Here is a 20,045-nt window from a genome sequence, read left to right on the forward strand (position 1 = left end):
TTTGAACATAATGTCATCTCTGTTTCATTTTTCATGAACAAATGTAAATGGTTCATGTTCTAGCCTAAGTATAATGCATGAAATATTTTATTTTCAGAAAGCACAAGTATGTTTGGTCATCCTAATAAATACATGTGTTTAGAAATTAGGCTATTATCCAGTATCTATATTAAACTAAGCCCGCATTTTCTTGTCCTCTTCCTATTCCCTTTTCCATATTTTATCTATAAACTAAAAATAAATTGTGACCAGCAATTTTTTCATACAATAAACATAAAAGCACTGGAAGCAAATATTACATTAAATCACATATAGTAATTGATTGTAGTAGAAATTTTTGTTTTATCAAACAATATAGGTCTACAACAATATGTGACCCTGGACCACAAAACCAGTCTTAAGTCGCTGGGGTATATTTGTAGCAATAGCCAAAAATACATTGCTAATTTTTCTTTTATGCCAAAAATCATTAGGATATTAAGTAAAGATCATGTTCCATGAAGATATTTAGTAAATTTATTACCGTAAATATATCAAAACTTGCTAAGAACTTCATTTGGACAACTTTAAAGGCGATTTTCTCAATATTTAGATTTTTTTTGCACCCTCAGACTCCCGGTATATTCAAATAGTTGCATCTCGGCCAAATATTGTCCGATACTAACAACCCATACATCAATGGAAAGATTATTTATTCAGCTTTCAGATGATGTATAAATCTCAATTTAAAAAAATTTACACTTAAGACTGGTTTTGTGGTCCAGGTTCACATATATGCCTTCATCATAACCAGGTCTCCCTGGAAGAAGACATTGTGATATCTCAATGGGATTCTCCTGGCTATATAAAGGATAAATAAATTATCTTACATTGCATTCTCCTGTTTACAAGTTTTCCTCCTACAGGACACATTGAGTTCAAACAAATCAAATCTAAGAGTGTGCTGCCCCCATGTGTACGAGTGGCCTTGAGGACAACAACTCCATCCAGCGTCCCTGCAGAGGATATTAACTGTCTTAATTGGGGAATAAAGTTTAAATGTTTGCATGCAAACAAAACAGCTCTATTTACATACCTGCTGTCGCTGAAACATACCTGTGAAGTATGATAAATTGCGATTAAAGGGCAACCAGTGGGAGCAGACCACCAGCATGGAAATGAAGAATACCTCTATACCTCTTGTAAACAAACAGGAATGAACAGTACTATTACATGAACGTAAACAGTAGCCTTAAATATGTGGATCATTACAACATATTATAGAATGGAAAACTTATAGTGTGACAACACGTTTCTGTAGTTCCCTCAGGCATCAGCCTTATACTCACAAGAGAACACACTGTAGCAACCTGGAAAGAGTTGGGTTTGGTTACAGCAACACTGTCTGAGAGAGAGAGAGAGAGAGAGAGAGAGCTGGAGTTATTGTTTGTAGCTGAGTTTCAGTGAGGAAGGTTATTAGAAAGCCTTCAGTGATATATGGATTGTTTACCAAACCTACAAAATGAAATATCTGCCTTTAACGGAAGGAGTAATTGTAAATATCACTTAATATTCAGTTAATTTCAGTCCTTTATAATTTTTATAGCCTTTTTTTTTTTTTTATAAAGAAAGTCAAGAAATGTTAGTATTTTGCCACAATAACAGTGGTAACTTAACAAATCAAGTTTCCACTTGAATCAGGTAAGATACAAATTTGTTAATTAATTTTTATTTGTCAAATGTAGTCATAACGTTGAAAGATTTACTCTTGTTTTATTATTAATGTTATAATCCGAGTGAGTTCACACAAAAATAAGTAGATTACTTATATTTTATGTTTTTAATATTTATTTATTTATTACGATTGACAGCTCTAGTTACTGTTGTCTGGCAAAATCTGTGTAACAATTCTTCATATATTTCTATTGTTGTGTTTAAGAAGTAACAGCATATGAGTCAAACCAATTCAGTTTAGACAATCATAGATTTGTTGGTATAGTAGTGAAACACTGTCAGTTTAATTTATAATGTTTTTCTTAATCTGATAAAAGTCCTATTTTTTATATTTTGTATTTATTCATTTATATATCACTAAAGTAGTAGTATAGTATCCTATACTTATATTTGATTGATTTATCAGGCAATATACTGTCATAAAACAAATCCATGAGCAGCATTCTATTTCTATGGTTACCTGTTGAGGCTAACGCCACTTTTTTTGCAAACTTTTTGAAAGCGATTGTTTTTTTTTTAATTACTCATGTCGATTAATGAATTGTAATCAAATTTAAGTGATTATGTGTACTTTAAAAACATTTTTTTAGTGTTAGCTATAGTAGCCTAGCTCATGACAACTGCTGGCATTAGGCTATAATATATTAATAACGTTTTAATTAGTGCTGTCAAACGATTAATCACATCCAAAATAAAAGTTTTTGTTTACTTAATATATGAGTGTGTACTGTGTGTGTGTGTGTATATATATATATATACATGTAAGAAAAATTTTATGTTTATATATATTAAATATATTTATATAATATAAAAAATGTAGGCCTATAGGCTAAATTTATACATGTAAATATTTTCAAAATATATAGGCTACCATATGTGAGTGTGTTTAAATATAGCCTACACAATAAATATACACAGTACACACACATACACTATGTCAACAAAAACTTTTATTTTGGATTCGATTAATCGCGATCAATCGTTTGACAGTATCTTCATATTTTAACAAAATATAAAATAAACAAGGAAACTAGAGCTTAAATTTGTTTCTTTTCTGGTTATCGTTGTGTTTTAAGGATGTGGAAGAGCAGCTGGAGATGTGTTTGTCATGGAAACGGAGCCTGGGATTGTTAAAGAATGACAGACTGAATCTCTCTGGTGCGTTTCTACTCAAACCCGAGCGGAATAAACTCGGACAACCGTGACGGATCATCTACAGACGGCAGTATTACACGTCAAACTTCAGTAGAGGTTCAGTATGTCGGTGAACGGGACTCAGGACGGTCTGGTTACCGTGGCGGAGCCGCACACTGGTGGAGGCGCGCGCGAGATAACGGCGGCGCGTGGCGGCTCGCTGTCTCTGCCGCGTTTCATGCGTCTCAAGTTTACACCGGAGTCTCTGGAGAAAGTTTATCAGACGTATTTTCTGCGGCAGCGGCAGGAGACGTTACTGGTGCTAATCGTGTTCGCGGCTCTCTTTAACGGTTACGTTGTCATCATGTGCGCGGTGGTTTACTCTGAGGATAAACTGAAGACGCTCGCGGTGGCGGCAGGTGGGCTCGCGTCAGATATTCTGCTCTATATTTTGTGCCGGTTCCGTTTGTTGCCGGAGTCCGTTTCTCGGAGCCTCGTACCGTACGCGCTCTGGCTGCTCATCACGGTCCACGTGCTGTGCTACTTCAGTTTGAACTTCGCGGGATTTTACGCGGCCGGTGACACCGTCGGATGGCAGACATTCTTCCTCTTCTCCTTCTTCCTCACGCTCCCGCTGCCGCTCGCGCCCATTGCGCTCCTGAGCGCGCTCTCGTGCTGCGCGCACACGCTGCTGCTGGGATTCACTATAGCGCAGAGACACCAAGACAAGCTGCAGTTAACAGTGCTGATCAGACAGGTGTGACACACACACACACACACACACACACGTTTGTTTCTGTGAATTGTGGGGACTTTCCATAGACTTCAATTACTTTTATACTGACCAAACGATATTTTCTATCTCCTAACCTTAAACCTACCCCTTACAGAAAACCTGTTCCCCACAATGTTAAATATTTCAGGTTTTACTATCCTTGTGGGTGGGGACATTTGGTCCCCGCAATGTAGCATAAACAAGAACACACACACACACACACAGGAAAAATTGTTTTGTCACTTGCCATAATAAGTAAGTGTTTGTGAAGAAATTATTTACAGTGAGTTGCACAGATAATGGTTCTGAATGCATTTGGTACCCACACAGTACTATTTTGTAATGATGATTACCATTTTCAATTTATTTATTTATTTACATTTTTTGAAAATGGTATGAATTTTGTTACCATGGTGTTCATGAAAGTACAATCTAATATCATTTATACAGTACAAAAATATTCAGTCTTTCATGTGGTGATGACAAGTATATTACATTGAGTAATTGTGTTATATTATATCTATAATAATATTTTATTTTATATATTTTAATAATGTAATTGATATATTAATATATGCTTAACCTTATAGCAGGCTACTTCATGTGGTAACAAATAAATTATATTAAATAATTGTATTAAATTATAATATCTATAATAGTATTTTATTTTATATAATATTTAAAAAATATATATTTTACATTATATTTTAATATACTTTTTACTTTATATAAATTTTATAGTAAAAATACATAACAAATATACACAGTACACACTCATATATTACGTTTTACCTTTTATTTTGGATGTGATTAATCGCGATTAATCATTTGACAACACTAATATGAAGCCGAAAATTCAGCTTTCCCTCACAGGAATAAATTACGTTTTAAAATATATTAAAATACAAAACAGTTATTTGTAATTGTAATAATATTTCACAATATTATACTGTATTTGTTTTGTCAAATAAATGCAGCCTCTTAGCATAAAATAACCCCCAAACCTTTGAACTGAAGTAGTAAAAATTAAGTGTTTTTATTGAACTAAACCCTTATAAACAGTACTGCGGTGGTACCGTGGGATAGTCTCTAAAACTGTAAAGCATGACAGCAGAGGGTTGTGGGAGCAACATGCCACGTGTTTCGTGTCATGAACATCGAGCTCAGAAGGATCTGATATGACGATTTCACATTGACGTCATGGGTCAGACTCAACCACAACTCAAAAACATCACTCAGACAACTATTTTCCATGTAAATAAAACCATGTTCTGTGTGGCTGGAGTGTGAATATTCAAACAAAAGTGACATGAGTGTGTTGTTTCTCATAGCTGGTGGCGAATCTGATGCTGTATTTTGCTGCTGTGCTGGTGGGCATTATGTCATATTTCATGGCCGACCGTAAGTACCGCACGGCGTTCCTCGAGGCCAAACAGTCTCTGGAAGTCAGTCTTACGCTGAAGGAACAGAGTCAACAACAGGTACATGCACAAATGCATTCCCAAATACAAATTTTCTTTTGAATGAAAAAGGTTTTTAAGTGCACCGGATGCTTTTTGTAGGGATTTTGTGCCGTGTTTGAATGTGTGAGTAATGAACACACCGAGATGCTCTAATTGGGCTCAGTGGTGGAGCTCTGCTCTGGGGCCCTTGTGTCCTGTTACCTGTTATTGGCACATCTGAGCAGAACTAGAGACAAGGACACACACACACACACACACAGAGCAGGTTGTGTTCTGTTGTCACTCTTATTGCAGTAATGAAGTCAATCCCCAGGCTACTGTTATTGTGACAGCAGCGACACTAAAGACCCAAGAGTCCAAATTTGCCATCACACATTATTTTATGTTGGTCACACAGTACGTACTAAACCTAGTTTATGATCTGTTTTATATATAAAAAATATCTCACTAAAGTGCAATACAGATATTAGTTCCCCCAAAAGTAACATTTATTTGCTATTTAAGATCTGCACAAAGGCTTATATAATGTATTATATAATGCACAAAGGCTTATTGAATGACTTATTTAAGAGCATAAAGACTGATATAACTATTAATTTAAGAATTATTGAAGTCCTTATGCAGCTATTAAATAAATAATTTAATAAATAATATAAAAGTCTTCATGCAAATGTAAGTCTTTACAGAGCTCTTAAATAAGTCATTTATTATTATTTTGTACGAATGTTCATTCAATTATTTTAATAGCTTCATAAATACTTATTTTTTATTAAATTATTTAACAGCCGCATGAAGACTTGTATTTATTAAATTAATTATTTAACAGATGCATTAAGACTTTATTTATTAAATTATTTAACAAAGGCATGAAGACTTACGTATTTATAAATTAATTTAAGAGATACATGAAGACTTATATATTTATTAATTATTTTAAGAGCTGCATAAAGACTTATATATTAAATTATTTTTAACAGCTGCATAACAATGTATATATTTATTAAATTGTTTATTTAATAGCTGCATAAGACTATATATATATATATATATATATATAAATATATATTAAATTATACATGTAAGTTCAGTTTTAGTTGTTTTATTATTTTAGTACAAATTAAACTAAATAAAAAAGAGAAATAATGCTTTGGAAAACTAGCTGAAATAAAATATTTTTTAAAATATTTTATTTGAATTAACGTTTATTTTATTTTAAGTAATGAAAAAGTTTTTTTTTTTTATGGTTTTAGCTTTATTGAACTCTGACTGCATTACAGCAAGATGATTGTCTCAAAAGGAGGATTTTGTGATGTATGTGTATGTGTGAGTGTTGGAAAAAGGGGGAAAAAAGGAGTGATACAGCTCCCAGATGCTATTTCTACCGCAGTAGCGTCACAAATCCGAACTGTAAACTTTTTTAAGTTGCAAACATGAACTATTTTGAAACAGTTTTTCAAAGCACTCCCACTATCTGCTATTGGTCAACAAACAGAGAGTCCTGCCCGAAACCTATGGCATCCATCAATTTTGCTATGTTGAACCGCTCTAAGCACCACATTGTTTTATGGTGGAATCAACTTGGTATACTTGATGGTATACTTAGTTGTCTCAACTATACTACTTTTTTTATTTTGCATATGCTTTGTTTCATCATTATTTTACTGTTTAAATTCTACAATTTAATGGCAGGTTCCCATATGACATCTTTATGTTGACAACATGTGTCATATCAGGGACTAATTGTATTTGCCATTAAGTGTTAATGGAATCCTTAATCGCTAACACCAATCTATTGTACAGCGGTTTTCTCTTCTGTCTCTTCTCATCTCTTTCTGTCCGTCCTGCTCATGTTGTCACATGGTCTCCAGAGACCCTGTCAATCCCAGAATGCCTTAGCAGCAGTGGGGGCTTCTGGGAGTGGAGTGCATCCAGCCAATCAGAGCGCGGACGACAGGTTTAACTCACTATGGCAACGGTATCAAGAGACAAATGCACTCTGCGATCAAACTCCCGAAATCCCACATCGCTCTTCTGCTCGTGAACTAGAGCGAGGACAATGATTCAGACTTTAGATACACCTTTTGAAGCTCCACTAAATTAGAAATATACATTTGAATCTAGCAAAGATTGCAAGATCTGATGAATATTCATAAGCTAAAACATTGCAATTCTTTATTTGTTATATTATTGATAATAAAAGTGCATAATCACAACCTTGTAGATACATATTTTGATATACTGTATATTGTATGTTTTTGCGCATGTATAGGAGGAATTGCTGTTGTCCATCTTGCCGAAGCACATAGCAGATGAGATGCTTCAGGGCATGAAGAAAGAAGCCAATCAGAAATCAGATGCTCAGCAGTTCAACACCATGTACATGTACCGCCACGAAAACGTCAGGTAAAACACTCAATCTAACTGTCCTCCACTCATGGTTACTCCGTGTTATCCTGTTTTCATTTATTATTAAGCGATGATTTTGAATCACCTCAGTGATTCTTTTGAGTCCGTTCACCGAAAGATTCACTCAGATTTGTCCATTGACTCATTCGGTATATATCTATCTGCATATTTGTCAGTCAAAAATAAATGTAAGATACAGATACGATTTCTGTACTAGTGCTAATAAATAGAAATATGCAATAACCAGGTTTATATTTTTATCTATAATTAATCCAATTTCATTCAATCTCATACATTTTTACCATGGTTATTTTGCAAACTATTATAGTTTTTATTTGTATTTTGAGTTAGAAAAAGTTTTATACTTGCAGTCTTTTTTGTAATTTTATTTATTTATTTATTTTAAATATAGTTTTCATTGATTTTTAATCAGTTTGAGTTATTTTAGTACATCAAGATAACCTAAATGAAAATGAGAAATCTTGCCTTGGCAACCAGCTGAAATATATATATTTTATTTTAATTAACAAAAATTGTTTGTTTTTTGGTTTTAGTAACTCTGTTTTTAATTAATTGAATTAACTAATTGAATGTTAATTCCACAGCTGGCCATAATTTTTAACTGAATAAATTTCACAGTAAAAAGATTTTTGCTGATTCTAAGCTATTTGTATGCATGCATTTTGAAAATAAGATTATTTAAATATAATAAAATATATGCAAAGTTAATAATAAACTGCCATGATTTATTTTTTTTTTTGAGTGTAGAAATCTTACCTTTTTCTTACCTGTTTAATTTATGTTTGACTGACAAATATGCTTCACATTAAGTTTATTAGTGTACTTGTGTTAAAACTGTATAATCCAAATGGATGGTAATTTTTTATGCATAAACTATGCATAAATTTTAAATACATAAATAAATTTTTTGAGTGTAACCTTCCTGTATTTACATCATTACACCAGTAGATCGCAAAAAGGAAGTGTCTTATAATAAACCTAAGCAATTTTTTATTGCTGAATATCATGTTTCATTCACAAATACTTCACATTACAGGTTCAGTCATTCATTTCATGTTGACTTTAAACAAGGCTATTCAAACTCTTCAAACACACTGCAGTATTGATCTAACATCTCCACTCTCTCTGCAGTATCCTTTTCGCAGACATCGTAGGCTTTACACAGCTCTCTTCTGCCGTGACTCCAAAAGAACTTGTCAAACTACTCAACGAGCTCTTCGCTCGCTTCGACAAACTAGCAGCAGTCAGTAAAAACAGCCAACACAAAAGGCTACAAATAGTACAAATTCATATGTTTTAGGGAATTTGTGCACACAATTACCAGTACTAAGGATACAAAAATCACTGTAACTTCCACTTTCATGGTGTTTTAACAGCAACATCACCAGCTGAGGATCAAGATTCTGGGAGACTGTTATTACTGTATCTGTGGATTGCCGGATTACCGTGAAGACCATGCAGTCTGCTCCATTATGATGGGCCTGTCTATGGTGGAGGCCATCTCGTAAGTACACGCCCACTGGGTGGGGCTTTGCCTGCAGGACATGGCATATGGGAGGGGTTTTTATCTTTAATTTATGCCATCTGTGAGAAGCTTTATCTAAAGCTTATCAAAGTGGGAGGGGCTTCGTCTACAGTGAATTGGGACTGGAAGAAGCTTTATCTGCAGAAATTATGAATTTGTTGAACTGTGAATAATAAGAGGCACTTCATCAGTTTAATGCTGCACTTTCACAACAATCTCGAAAAGTCTAGATATAAAAGTACTGTATAGTTCTGCTGCAGCCTATGTTCTTTATGCTACGAGGGATCCGGTTGTATATACAGTGAGGAAAATAAGTATTTGAACACCCTGCTATTTTGCAAGTTCTCCCACTTAGAAATCATGGAGGGGTCTGAAATTGTCATCGTAGGTGCATGTCCACTGTGAGAGACATAATCTAAAAAAAAATCCAGAAATCACAATGTATGATTTTTAACTATTTATTTGTATGATACAGCTGCAAATAAGTATTTGAACACCTGAGAAAATCAATGTTAATATTTGGTACAGTAGCCTTTGTTTGCAATTACAGAGGTCAAACGTTTCCTGTAGTTTTTCACCAGGTTTGCACACACTGCAGGAGGGATTTTGGCCCACTCCTCCACACAGATCTTCTCTAGATCAGTCAGGTTTCTGGCTTTGAGCTCCCTCCAAAGATTCTCTATTGGGTTTAGGTCTGGAGACTGGCTAGGCCACGCCAGAACCTTGATATGCTTCTTACAGAGCCACTCCTTGGTTATCCTGGCTGTGTGCTTGGTCATTGTCATGTTGGAAGACCCAGCCTCGACCCATCTTCAATGCTCTAACTGAGGGAAGGAGGTTGTTCCCCAAAATCTCGCAATACATGGCCCCGGTCATCCTCTCCTTAATACAGTGCAGTCGCCCTGTCCCATGTGCAGAAAAACACCCCAAAGCATGATGCTACCACCCCATGCTTCACAGTAGGGATGGTGTTCTTGGGATGGTACTCATCATTCTTCTTCCTCCAAACACGTTTAGTGGAATTATGACCAAAAGTTCTATTTTGGTCTCATCTGACCACATGACTTTCTCCCATGACTCCTCTGGATCATCCAAATGGTCATTGGCAAACTTAAGTCGGGCCTGGACATGTGCTGGTTTAAGCAGGGGAACCTTCCGTGCCATGCATGATTTCAAACCATGACGTCTTAGTGTATTACCAACAGTAACCTTGGAAACGGTGGTCCCAGCTCTTTTCAGGTCATTGACCAGCTCCTCCCGTGTAGTTCTGGGCTGATTTCTCACCTTTCTTAGGATCATTGAGACCCCACGAGGTGAGATCTTGCATGGAGCCCCAGTCCGAGGGAGACTGACAGTCATGTTTAGCTTCTTCCATTTTCTAATGATTGCTCCAACAGTGGACCTTTTTCACCAAGCTGCTTGGCAATTTCCCGTAGCCCTTTCCAGCCTTGTGGAGGTGTACAATTTTGTCTCTAGTGTCTTTGGACAGCTCTTTGGTCTTGGCCATGTTAGTAGTTGGATTCTTACTGATTGTATGGGGTGGACAGGTGTCTTTATGCAGCTAACGACCTCAAACAGGTGCATCTAATTTAGGATAATAAATGGAGTGGAGGTGGACATTTTAAAGGCAGACTAACAGGTCTTTGAGGGTCAGAATTCTAGCTGATAGACAGGTGTTCAAATACTTATTTGCAGCTGTATCATACAAATAAATAGTTAAAAATCATACATTGTGATTTCTGGATTTTTTTTAGATTATGTCTCTCACAGTGGACATGCACCTCGATGACAATTTCAGACCCTCCATGATTTCTAAGTGGGAGAACTTGCAAAATAGCAGGGTGTTCAAATACTTATTTTCCTCACTGTATATATATATATATATATATATATATATAATTATGAAAATGAATTTTATATACACACACACATATACAGTATATATATATATTTATATATATATATATATATATATATACAATATTTATACTATTGTATTTCCATTTTATACTACAAGATATAAACACATATAAAATAAAATTCACAGCAATTTTGTCTTTACTGTTCCAATACTTATGGAGGGCACTGTATGTATATATGTATAGAGATATTATTAAAATATGTACAATATACTTAATACAATATACTGTTTTATGTGTATATGTCAATTTTTGTTTTCATTTTCAGTTTTTATGTATATATACGTACATATATATAAAATAAAAATAAAATAAGATATATAGATTTATAATAAAAAATATGTACAAATTGTTATTATTTTGTAAATATTTTTTCATTAAAAATATGAATATATATATTATAATTAAATAAAATAATGAAACAACTATAAAACAGACATTCCTATTGGCTCGTATGCTTCTCACTTATGCTCAGATATGTGCGCGAGAAAACTCAGACGGAAGTGGACATGCGTGTAGGTGTGCACACGGGTACCGTACTGGGTGGAGTCCTGGGACAGAAGCGCTGGCAGTTTGATGTCTGGTCCACTGATGTTACTGTGGCAAACAAGATGGAGTCAGGAGGCATCCCGGGGTGAGATGAACTACAATCTGTATTTAATCATTAGTTTCTTGTTTGTGAATTGCAGTGCAGCTGACTCTCTCTCTCTGCTGTGTCTGCAGGCGTGTGCACATCTCTCAGAACACAAAGGACTGTTTGCATGGTGAATTTGAGCTGGAGGAGGGCAATGGAGGAGAGCGATGCGAGTATCTTCTGGAGAAAGGCATCGACACGTACCTGGTGCTCGTGTCCAAAGACACTCCCAAAACAAACAGAGTGACCAACGGCACAGTGCGTATCGTGATCCTCTTTCTTATTCTCTGATCTGCTGTTCTTATCCATAACTGATCTGAAACATTCTTCAGGTGATCAACACCACAAAACCCAGCAGCAGCTACATATCAGTAAAGAACATACCTGAGGAGTCAGAGACACAGGTGAGCTCTATCTATCTATCTATCTATCTATCTATCTATCTATCTATCTATCTATCTATCTATCTATCTATCTATCTATCTATCTATCTATCTTCTGCCTGCCTGCCTGCCTGCCTGCCTGCCTATCTATCTATCTATCTATCTGTCTGTCTGTCTGTCTGTCTGTCTGTCTGTCTGTCTGTCTGTCTGTCTGTCTGTCTGTCTATCGTTCTGTCTATCCATCTGTCTGTCCGTCTGTCCGTCCGTCCATCTATCTATATTTGACTCTCTGTGTGTCTGTCTGTCTGTTTGTCTGTCTTATCTGTCTGTCTGTCTGTTTGTCTGTCTTATCTATCTATCTATCTATCTATCTATCTGTCTGTCTGTCTGTCTGTCTGTCTGTTTGTCTGTCTTATCTATCTGTCTGTCTGTCTGTCTGTCTGTCTGTCTTTCTGTCTATCTATCTTTATCTGTCTGTCTGTCTTTCTGTCTATCTATCTTTATCTGTCTGTCTGTCTATCGTTCTGTCTATCCATCTGTCTGTCTGTCTGTCAATCCATCTCGACCTTTGACCTGTGTGTGGTTTCTCAGCAGCTGCAGTTGGCCAATATGACCGATGAGGGGATGGAGGACGAGCATCTGAACCAGCTGCTGAATAAAACTCTGCTGGAGAGAGAGACAGAGGAGATGTAATGACCATTTGTTCTTACTTCAATCCCAGTGGTTTCTTTTTGCGTCTGTCTCACATCACCATCTCTCTCTCAGTCTGGAGGAGAGGAAGACGTCGGTTCTTTCTCTGAGGTTTGAGGACTCTGATCTGGAGTCTCGTTACTCAGCAGAGAAGGAGAGACGGACGGGAGTTGCGTTTATCTGTTGTTGTGTCGTTCTGATCTTCACCTCAGTCATGGAAATGCTCATAGACCCACAGTGAGTGAAGATCATAAATAATTAATCACTAATCTAACATAATAAATGGATTATACATATAATATTTTTTGATATTGACACTTCTCTTGTGTAATGTTGTCATATGTCTGATTGATTTCTGACAGGCTGGTTGTGAATTATGTGACTCTAGCTGTTGGTGAGCTGTTACTGCTGATTCTGACTCTGTGTTCACTAGCAGCCATCTTTCCTCGAGTGAGTCCAACATCACATTGAGTGGACTCATGACAACATCTTTGTGTCATAATTCACTTCACTTCAAAAAAAAAAAGAAAGAAAAGAAAAGTAAAGTAAAGAAAAGAATTTATATTTTGCTTAATGAAAATAAAGCATATTTTTAAGCATTTTAGCATTGTGACCCACCCCATCATTAACAATAATTATTATTGTTATAAGTGATGATTCTCATTAGATTTTAATTAGATTTTTTTACTGTATTTTTTACCATGTTACTGTAAGAATAAATCATAAATTAAAGACTGTACAATCAATAATGCCAAGACTTATATAACTTCACAATTGCAATCATTTTTACATTTCTTAAATTATAAAAAAATAAATCAATTATATTTATTTTTATTTTGGGGTTAAGTATTAGCCAAATTTGTCCTTGAAAATTTGTCATCTGATTCACCTAATTAAATCTCATACTGATATTAGAGAGCAATGTTATTTTAGTATTTTATTTATGTTGATATATTTTATTCATTACTTAGTATATTTCTTAGTATATCTTAGTCTTTTATATATTCAGTATTTTTGTTATTTTATTTATATACAATTATAGTATTTATTAATATTTTGAAATTAGCTTTTAATTTTATATTTTCAGTTTTCATTTTCGTTTAAGTTTTTGTAATTTTGCGATGTGATTTTGTATTTAAATATTTTTTATATATATTTCTATTTAGCTAGCTTGAATTTATTTTCATTCCAGTTTATTTTAGATTTAGTCATTTTAGTACTTAAATTAATTCAATTTAATTTGAAGTTTTGAAGTTTTTCATCTAATATTTATATTTTACTTTATTTCAGCTTTCAATTAACAAAAACTACATTTAATAATTTTAGTTTTAGTTAACTATAGCAACGCTTTGTGAGAAAGAGAGAGAGAGAGAGAGAGAGAGAGAGAGAGAGACCGTCTGTGTAACATTGTGATGTGTGTATCAGGTCTTCCCCCGGAGGCTGGTGTCTTTCTCGCAGTGGATCGACCGCACACGGTGGGCTCGTAACACATGGGCCATGGCTGCCATATTTGTTCTGACCATGGCTGAGGTGGCCGATATGGTGAGACAAGAGACTTTACTTCTTTCCAAATTATTATTATTACTGACCGTGTAAATCATACTTTGTTCTGGCATGTTCGTATGATGTCATGCAACCTGACTTACATGTAAAATGCCATTGTATTGCATTTTCCAAGTATCATTTTGTAAATTCAGACTTTTAAAGATTTGTGTTTTCCCGTCATTTTTCTTCAGCTGAGCTGTGTTCAGCCCCCTCTCGTGCTGCTGAACTCCTCGTCTGGCGTGACGCTCGAGTCTCTGGGTGATGGCGGATGCGCCGAGAACCCCAAACACTACGGATACATATCAGTGCTGTCGCTCGTGGCAACCGTCATGCTCGTACAGCTCAGCCATGTGGTCAAGCTGGCGCTCATGCTGTTGGTTACCATAGCAACAGGTGCCGTAAACATCCACAGCTGGATGTACATTTACGACATCTACGATTTTATTCGCTACCTGGACTACAGGTGAGACAAGCTTGAGTTTGCGTTCAGATGTACTTGGACGATATGTATGAAAAGCAATCAAAAATACAGTAAAAACTGGAATAATGTAAAATATTGTTACAATTAAAAATAGCTCTTTTCTATTTCAATATATTTTAAAATGTAATTTATTCCAGTGATGCAAAGCTGAATTTACTCCAAACTTCAGTGTCACATGATCCTTCAGAAATCATTCTAATATGCTGATTTGCTGCTCAAGAAACATTTCTTATTATTATCAGTGTTGAAAACAGTTGTGCTGATTAATATTTTTGTAAGATTGACTTGATTGAAAATTTAAATACAGAACAGCACTTTTCTAGCATATTTATGGATTGTGTGAAGTTGTGCTTCAGACCGCTCACAAAAATAGTTTGATACCTGTAATTATTTTCCATTATTTTCTGTGACTCTTCAGTTATTCAGTGGTTCCCACCAAATATCTGCTGACTGTGATGATTATCATCATGATGATGAGTTTCTACTACTTTGCACGTCACGTATGTCCAACAGTAGCTTAAAAACTCAGATTTTTTAACTCTACTCTTTTCTTATTTCCTCTATGCTGTTTTTGGCAAATATTAGCATGTTAACTCTAATTTTGTTCTTCTCTCTCAGGTGGAAAGACAGTCACGTAAACTGTTTCTGTGGAAGATTGAGGTACACGATCAGAAGGAGAAAGTGTATGAAATGAGAACGTACAACGAGGCACTGGTCACTAACATGCTTCCTGAACACGTGGCCAAACACTTCCTGGGCTCAAAGATGCGAGATGAGGTATGTACAGTGTGGATGTCAGTCGTGTCTTGTGTGTTTCCCCCTCTATGCCCTTATTTGGTCCTTCCTGTTCCTGTCCTCATTTAGTTTGATTGTTTAGATTCTGTTCAGCTGTGTGTGTTAATTTTCTTGTGCATATTAGCTCCTGTCTGTTCAGTTAGTTTTCGTCTGGTCTACTCATTACGTACTCTGTGTTCCTGTGTGTCTCAGCCTTGCCTTGCCTTGCCTTGCCTTGCCTTGCCTTGCCTTGCCTTGCCTTGCCTTGCCTTGCCTTGCCTTGCCTTGCCTTGCCTTGCCTTGCCTTGCCTTGCCTTGCCTTGCCTTGCCTTGCCTTGCCTTGCCTTGCCTTGCCTTGCCTTGCCTTGCCTTGCCTTGCCTTGCCTTGCCTTGCCTTGCCTTGCCTTGCCTTGCCTTGCCTTGCCTTGCCTTGCCTTGCCTTGCCTTGCCTTGCCTTGCCTTGCCCTGCCTTGCCCTGCCCTGCCCTGCCCTGCCTTGCCCTGCCCTGCCCTGCCTTGCCCTGCCCTGCCCTGCCCTGCCCTGCCCTGCCCTGCCCTGTTGATTTGGATTAAAGACTGTATTTTGAGCTCATTCTCGTCTCCTCACTTCCCTCGTGTGTGTGCACCGTGACATGGAAGCTTGTTTCTGCCATGGAGTAACAATTTTAACCTCAGAATTGTGACTTTTTTTCTCAGAATTCTGAGTTTACATCTCGTAAATTTTCTCAGAATTCAAAATTTATATTTCACAGTTTTTACTTTATTCCTCTAATTCTAAGCTTGCATATCACAATTGTTGTTGTTTTTTATTGCACGTTTATATCAGTTTATAACTCATTATATCTCATACTTCTGACTTTTTCCCTCAGAATTCTAAGTTGCATTTTTAAATTTTTTCTCTTAATTCAAAGTTTTTTTGACCTTTTTATTCAGAATTTGAAGTTTACATCTCATTGTTAAATTTTTTCTCAGAATTTAAAGTTTGCATCTCACAATTTTGACTTTTTTTCTCAAAATTATGTTTACATCTCACAATTTTGACTTTTCTCAGAATTCTGTGTTTGCATCTTGCAATTTTGGCTTTTTTTTTTTTTTTTTTCAATTCTGACTTTTTTGTTTCAACCACCGAATAATAAATAAGAAAGGTCATTGCAACTTTTCATCTCTCAATTCTGACTTTTTTTTCTCTCGATTTTATATCTTACAGTTCATATGCTTTTTTTGGAATTGCAAGTAAAAAAAAAAAAAAACAGAATTAAAAGAGTTGCAATTACCTTTTTATCCTGTCTATTCCTGTCAGAGTAATCTTGAAATTAGTTTGATCCTTAATAATTTTGCATATTAATGTTTATTTGTTTATTGCAGGAACTTTACAGTCAGTCGTATGATGAGATCGGCGTGATGTTCGCTTCTATTCCCAATTTCTCTGACTTTTACACGGAGGAGAGTATAAACAATGGAGGAATAGAATGCCTCCGAATCCTGAATGAGATCATCTCTGACTTTGACAGTGTGAGTGTCTCTTTGTCCTTTATTTCTTCATAAATGTCATCATTTGTTCATCAGAAGTTCTCTTTAAAATCATATGATGTGTTTTTTATTCGGAGTAGCTTCTGGATCGCACAGAGTTTCGCCACATTACGAAGATCAAGACTATCGGCAGCACATACATGGCTGCATCAGGCGTGACGCCGGAGAGCAACACTAACGGATACGCCGACCGCAAGGTCAGCTGCCAACACATGCTAACGCATAATACTTACACTAATGTAGTCTGTGTTACTGATGTTGATTATGTGTTTGTGATACAGATAGAGGATCAGTCCATCCTGGAGCGCTGGCAACACCTCGCTGATTTGGCAGACTTTGCTCTGGCTATGAAAGTCATACTTGGAAACCTAAACAAACAGTCATTCAATAACTTCATGCTGCGCATAGGTCAGCAGACGTCTGACTCAACTACAGACCTATGTTACTTCTGCTTGTATAACAATATAGTTGAGTATGTGTTATCTTTATGGTTTTTTGACCATGTTGTTTGTGTGTGTTTTATTGTCAGGTCTGAATAAGGGGGGGGTGTTAGCTGGAGTGATTGGCGCTCGCAAACCTCATTTCGATATATGGGGAAACACTGTAAATGTGGCAAGTCGTATGGAGTCCACTGGGGTTATGGGTAACACACAGGTGATATAAGTTTTATTTATTTATTTTTATGTATTTAAAAAAAAATTGAATAACTTCCCAATATCATCTCAATATTTTTCATCCTTTCAGTATTTTCAGTTTTAAATATTAAGCCTTTTGACAAATATTTTCCACGTTTTCTATACTGTTTTTCACTAAAACAAAGGAAACATGATATTTAATCATCATCATCACCGAACCAATATAAAAATATATAGTAAAAAAACTATTTTCCTTTTAAATTAAATATTTATACAATTTTATAGAAAATATATAAATGTATATTTTAATTACCCATGACATTATAGAGAATAAGTAGTTTGGAGAATAGCTGGATGTATATTTAAAATATATAAAATTATATATACTTCTAAAATAATTATATTATAGAAGATATATGATTATATATCTTCTATAATAATTATATTTTATTATATACTATATAAATATATAATTGACATTAATATACATTTAGTATTTGTATTAAAACTTTAAATTAATTAATTAAATAATTAATGTATTATGTTTAATAAATACATTACATTTACATAAATAAAATAAATCAAATCAAATAAAACCTGGAGACCTCCTTGAACATTTTTCAGTCATGATCTTTTAATCAATTTTGAATTGAACTTTATCCTCTAATGCGATTTTTGCAACAGAAATGTAATTTGAGATGCTATCAAAATGCTCTAATGCTCTAATACTTATGAGTCAGGAGACCATGTAATGACGCAAAAATATCTTAATGGCATTGACTATACATCATATCACTCAGCTCTGATACAGAGGTCTGTGTTTTTCTGGTGCTGGTGCTCCCCAGGTGGTGGAGGACTGCTATAACATCCTGAAGGAGTACGGTTTCCGTTTCGTCAGAAGAGGACCCATCTATGTAAAAGGAAAAGGAGAACTGCTTACTTTCTTTATGAAGGGCAAAGACAAACCTGTCGCAAAGACGACCGCGGTCTCTCTCCCACACCAAATACCAGACAAATCCTGAGAAAACTGAGGATGAGAAGGACATTGGCGTTTTACTTTGTTATTTTGGGCCTTTTCCACTTTTTATTAATAGAAACAATGGAAAAAGGACAAAAAGGAGACTCCCAAATGAGCACTACAGCTCAACAAGTCTGCAGCACATGCACTACCCAATAGACAACAACTCTCAAATTACACATTACAAACGACAGCCAAAGGTTGTATTAACTGAAAAATTTCGGTAACACTTTATTTTAAGGTGTCATAATACAGAGTAATTACCTAATTAAGTACTTAGTAGTAGCCGTTGTACTTACATGAAACGGAATGTACTTACCATGTAACTAAGTTATGGAACAGCCTGTAATTACAGTTTGTAATTATGTAGATGTAATAGGCAGCTACTGTTACACATATGTAACAGACCGAGTCTGTTACACAGCTACTTAAGTACAATCTTGATACACTTTATTTTAAGTAGCTTATGCCTGTGTAATATTCTGTAATTTTAATGTAATTAGAAAGGTATTACATGTATTTAAGCTGTGTACTGGTGGGTTAAATCAAACTAAGGTGCAGCTGGATAAGGTGTACAGTATAGATACACATGAAGTACACTTAAGTACAATCTTGATACACTTTATTTAAGTAGCTTATGTCTGTGTACTTACATTTATAATTACGTTGTATAAAGTCTGCAACACATATGTAACAATCTTTTGGATACATAAGTAGCTCTGTTACATATGTGTAAGTAGCTGCTTATTACATGTACATAATTACAAACTGCAAGTACAGGCTGCTCCATAACTTAATTAGTACATTTTGTTTCATGTAAGTACAACAGCTACTACTAAGTACTTAACTAGGTAATTACTCTGTATTATGGACACCTTAAAATAAAGTGTTACCAAATTTCTATTGTTTATTTTATTTAAAAAACACACGTTCCATCATTGAGACAGATCAAATATACACCATTTGGTCTATTGTGTGCTTTATACACTCTCCCTTTTTAAAAATGCTGATAGAATGTATAGGATATGGATATGGATGAGGTAAAATATGAATTTACATTTGTAATTATTGAAAATGTTATTGTTGGCTATATCAAGCCCATAAAAAGTATAAAGTAGACCATGATGAAAATATTTTTTATAATTAGTGGACAAACAAACACAATCAGGAGCTAAAAACAGTACTCAAATTCTGTCAGATCAAAGACACACATCTTTTCAACAGAGCATGAAAAAATTTTGTATATCATTCATAATTTTATATTCTATTACAACAGCATCAACAGAAGACAGAGTTTTTATTCTATATTTTTTATTTTTCACAGCTTTAACCGAGAATATAACACTCAGACAATATTCTAATTGACATATAGTCAGAATGTTTTTTTTTGTTTTTTTTAC

General features: G+C 35.2%; 1 protein-coding gene across 2 annotated transcripts; it reads left to right on the forward strand.

Moving 5' to 3' along the window:
* Nucleotides 1–2,782: 2,782 nt before the first annotated feature.
* Nucleotides 2,783–18,872, forward strand: LOC131526673 (adenylate cyclase type 3-like). 2 transcript variants are annotated; one of them, XM_058755042.1, is made up of 20 exons: nt 2,783–3,604; nt 4,954–5,103; nt 7,355–7,488; nt 8,644–8,755; nt 8,889–9,016; nt 11,432–11,590; nt 11,680–11,848; nt 11,923–11,994; nt 12,565–12,662; nt 12,739–12,900; nt 13,026–13,113; nt 14,089–14,205; nt 14,400–14,671; nt 15,108–15,189; nt 15,308–15,466; nt 16,828–16,974; nt 17,073–17,189; nt 17,274–17,400; nt 17,522–17,646; nt 18,473–18,872. In XM_058755042.1, the coding sequence occupies exons 1-20, from the start codon at nt 2,972–2,974 to the stop codon at nt 18,647–18,649; spliced, it is 3,228 nt and encodes a 1,075-aa protein (XP_058611025.1). In that variant the 5' UTR covers nt 2,783–2,971; the 3' UTR covers nt 18,650–18,872. The 2 variants fall into 2 exon arrangements, with proteins under 2 accessions (XP_058611025.1, XP_058611026.1); XM_058755043.1 differs by having other exon boundaries at nt 12,568–12,662.
* Nucleotides 18,873–20,045: the final 1,173 nt, after the last annotated feature.

The sequence above is a fragment of the Onychostoma macrolepis genome, chromosome 20 (assembly GCF_012432095.1).
Source record: "Onychostoma macrolepis isolate SWU-2019 chromosome 20, ASM1243209v1, whole genome shotgun sequence".
Lineage (NCBI taxonomy): Eukaryota > Metazoa > Chordata > Actinopteri > Cypriniformes > Cyprinidae > Onychostoma > Onychostoma macrolepis.